This window comes from Merops nubicus, unplaced genomic scaffold (assembly GCF_000691845.1).
Source record: "Merops nubicus isolate BGI_N331 unplaced genomic scaffold, ASM69184v1 scaffold35419, whole genome shotgun sequence".
Lineage (NCBI taxonomy): Eukaryota > Metazoa > Chordata > Aves > Coraciiformes > Meropidae > Merops > Merops nubicus.
This window is the reverse complement of record NW_008630815.1, coordinates 1-4,213: the sequence shown is the minus strand read 5'-3', so window position 1 is coordinate 4,213 and position 4,213 is coordinate 1. Positions and strand designations below refer to the sequence as shown.

Below are 4,213 nucleotides of genomic sequence, written 5' to 3'. Positions count from 1 at the left end.
CTCTGCTGGGCCTCGCACCGAGAAACTGCAGCGGGCTGGCGCGCCCGCCGCTCTTCACTTTCGGGGCTTTGCGTCTGTAGTCGGAAGGATCAAACAGAATCCCCCATCTTCTACTCAATTCGTAGATTTGGGGTGGGGGAAAAATCAGATTTAAAGCTGTTGCTAAATCGAGTTCCACAGCCCGATTTTCATCGTATTGAAACGTATGAAAACTGTTTCAATACTTCTTAACACTTGGGAACCTCCTGCCCGTTGATCACTCATCTGTTTGTTTTTCATTTTACACCTCATAGCAGCATTATCCCCCCGCATGAGATGGTGTGAGGCTGCAGAGCCCTGCTCAGCCCCACACACCGAACCAGTACCGGGGTCGGCCCCAGACACATCCACGCCTGGCAGCTCCACCCCGAGCGGAACGGGCTGTGCGCTGGGGCTAAGCAGCCCACCTGGGGCTGGAACTGCAATCTCTGCAAACCACTCCTCCCTCAGCGACCCCGGAGGTCAGAGACAAATCTAGTTACTGCCCCACAGTATCCAACAGTATCCTGGGGCTTGTTGTTACAGCGTAGCTACGCTTGAGACCCAGACATCCCACCCAGCCCGTGTAACTGTTTCACCCGCAGCCTCCATCAGTTTCAGGACAAACTCTCTTTTCATAGCAAACAACTTTGCAGGTTATTTGCAGTCAAGAAAAGCATTTCTGCTGCAGAGATGATTGGGGGGTAACATGTTTTGCCAAAAAACTTTGAGAACAACTAACTGAAGACAGCCTGTACTTTACTCCTGATGGTCCTCATCATGCCTGAAAAAAAGTTTCTTAGTGTATCATAATCTTATGTTGGTATTACAGTAATATAACCTGGGTGATTTACTAATTAATTGATCTAAAGCCTACTTTACCAGCCACTGCGACTCTGAGTAGGCAAAGGGGAGTCCACGTTCACACAGCCAAGTGAGCAGAGAGAGGCCACAGGCAGTACTCAACAAAACTGCCCCTTCCTGTCATGCCCACAGGCACGTAAGGAGGCACGAAGTACAAGCAATGACAATACAGCTTTTTAAAAGCCTCTTTCACTCTGCATCTGGGAAGCAAGTTTCAGAGGCACTTGTCATTCAAGGTAACTTTTTTGTTTATAATCAGGTTTTGTACGTACTGTTAGAGCCACATCTCCAGCTCAACTAGGCAGAGCACATTGTTTACGTGAAGGCTGACTACCATTTGTTTGCAGAGCCAAGGAAGAACGTTGCAGAAGAGCACACTACACCAACATCAGCTAGAGCTGCCATGGAGTTTACAACAGATCCTGCAGTACGCAAGTATCAACACCTCCACCTCTGTTCTCCCTGTTAACACCCAGCATTGTCCCTTCCCTCTGGTGCCTGTCAGCAACACAACTACTTTGTGAAGCAGTGACAAGTTTGAACTGACCTCAGCTAGAGTGCACTGCAGTCTTGCTGAAAAAAAACCAGCCTCAAGATAAGCCCCACTGCTCCAGGCTTCCCACTAAAGCAGAGCAAAGGCTTGTCTAAACGTGCCACTTTTGTCACAGTAAGTTGGTTTCACCTTGGCAGTACGCTGGGAAAAATGAAAAGCTCTAAGTTGAATGCAGTTCCATCAAAATTAAGTTTGAGCACTGTCTTTGAAATATTTGGAAGTTTTTTTGTTGCAAAGTTTTGGATTAAGTGACGTCATGTAAAAAGACAAGAGTCAAAACCAAGCATGCGTTTCTGTCCTTTTATAGCAAAGCAGCACAGGAACAACAGCTCTAACTGTCTGACACCATGACTTTCACCATCCCTTCCATAACAGTCTTTCCACTTTCTTTGACTTTACATGATACTGAAATGTGTGCAACAGAGCCCTTCAGTCGCTTCACTTCCGCTGTGGCCAAGACTTCCTCACCAGTATAGAGAGGAGCTGGAAATCGGATCTCCTGAGAGAGAAATATACAACCTTGACCAGGCATTTTAGTACCCAGAACTGCAGAAATCAGTCCATTGATCAAAACTCCATGTACAATAGTTCTCCCAAACCTAGATTTCCTTGCAAAATCTTCATTCAAATGCAAAGGATTTGTGTCACCTGTTAAATCAGAAAAGGTAACCACATCATTCTGTGTAAAAGCTTTGGAAAGTTCGGCTTTGTCCCCAACTTTTATGTGTAAACTCTGACGTATGGGATGTGCAAGCAGTGAGCTGATGACTGTTAACTTTGCCAAGGCTCTTTGTCGGAAATCCCCTCCAGAAATTCCACGCCAGAAGGGCTGCAACATCTCAAGCAACTTCTTCATGCAATCAAACCAACAACCGCATTCAGTCCAAGACCAGTTCTCTGCTGTTGCCAGATAACGCAAGAAGAAACGGAGATGTCTGGTTTGGGAAGAAACAAAAGCAAAATAAGAAACTAACTAAACCATTAAAAAAAAAACCACAACCACACCACCAAATGGACTCAAAGTTGAAAATACTTACATTTTCCTTTTACATAAAATATTAAAAACTTAGAGCTAATCCTGAGCAGACTTTTGTTTAGCCATGGCTTCAGAAACAAAGAATTCTTGGAACTAATTTTATTAAGCAGCATCCTCAGGAAGAAATAAGCTCTGGAAGTGCATTTTCATGCATGAATTTTTAATTGAGTTCAGTTGACAGCAACTATGAGAAAGGGAAGAAAGGGAGTAGGGGAAATAAAAGATTGGACCAAGGACAAAACTTTCCACAAATGTTTCCTTGCAGATGTATTAATGAGGCCAGGACTTCTCACTGGAACGAAACCATAAAGCAAGGAGACAGCCACTACCCTCATATTTTACAAGACTCTTTACAAAATGAGAACTGCCTGAATGCAGACCTACACACCTGCCCTGAAAAGCATTTCCCTCCCAAAGCAAGATGGTTTTGCACCTAGGCAGTTTTTCTGTGAAGAGGCAGCATGCTCTGCCAGCCAGCCATCGAGCGGGAGCTGAGCGCGGGGGAAGGCAGCCAGGCCCCAGGGGGCTTTACCTGCAGCACTCGAAAGGCACACCTCCTGTTCTGGTAGAAGCCCAGCAGTGTTAGAGCACTCCAGAGCTTCACGAGGCCACTAAGTAAGTAAGAAGAAAATAAAATATATTAAATTTTTTTCTCAGTTTTCCTGTAGCATGAACACCTTAAATACAAAAAAAAAAAAATGTTACACAAAGTGTAATGAAACCTTAACTGAGTTTACCAGTGAGTTCTAGCAGCAACACTGTGCCCTGAAGGGTTATTGCAGAGACTTCAGCCTCTTGTCCTCAACATTGGGAGATACGTACTGTAACCTTTCCAGGTTCACTTCACCAGCCCTGTTCTTGCTCACTCTGGGCATTTAAGCTCCTTCTTCCCCTAAATCATCTGCAGTTGTCTCCAAGGGCAACCATTCTCATCTTTAGTACAGAAAGAGATTAATGGTGCTTAGTTCCTGTCAGACCATTCTGTTTTAAAGCAGGAATAACATATTGGCAGTTACCAAATCTTAGTGAATTTTTATTTATTTGCTGTATGCAGATGCCTGCAAGTTAGGCTTTATTCCTCAAAGACCATTCTTAGCTTGAGAGTTCTGTTTTTCATGTTTCTTTCTTTCATGGCAATATCTGAAGTGTGTACCTACTGCATCTTACCTGCTAACAACTCTTAATATGGCAGACAGAGTTTTTTCCTCATATGTTAAGACATCAACAGGCAAAGCTGCTCCAACCTATGGAAAAATATGCTATTTAATAAATGCCATCTTATGCTCTTATAGCAGTTTATAAGCAAGTTAATTCACTGCTTATAGTTAAGCTGAAATTTCACATGAACGTTTCAGCTGCACCACCAGTAGATTTCATACAGCACCCTTCCTCTCACACCTCTTTAGATGGAAGCCACTTTTAGCTCCATATTACAGCTGGAGAAACAGGGGCACAGTGGGGCTGTGTCGTGACTTATAGAAGTCACCCAGCCACACCATAAGCAGCACAAGAACAGTGCCGTCGGCTTCACCATCCAAGAGGCTATTCCCTTGCTATAATTCTCCTTTTAACACCGCCGTACAGCAAAACAATCGATACCCTGAATTCTAAACGCAAGATATGCTGCAGCCACGAGACTGCAGACGCCAAGACAAAGCGCACAACCTCAGCTCCCTCAGGAGCGAGGCACAATGCGGGCTGATGAGCAGGGGGACGCGAACCGAAGACACTTCTGGCTCCGC

At 44.7% G+C, this 4,213-nt stretch overlaps 1 protein-coding gene across 1 annotated transcript; it reads right to left on the bottom strand.

Annotated features, from left to right (window-relative positions):
- Positions 1-1,724: 1,724 nt before the first annotated feature.
- On the bottom strand, positions 1,725-3,715 carry RPP14 (ribonuclease P/MRP 14kDa subunit; the record flags this gene model as incomplete). The annotated part of the gene is made up of 3 exons (XM_008947413.1): positions 1,725-2,370; positions 3,004-3,082; positions 3,639-3,715. Coding segments are annotated over 3 exons (213 nt in total), but the record flags the coding sequence as incomplete, so codon positions are not given.
- Positions 3,716-4,213: the final 498 nt, after the last annotated feature.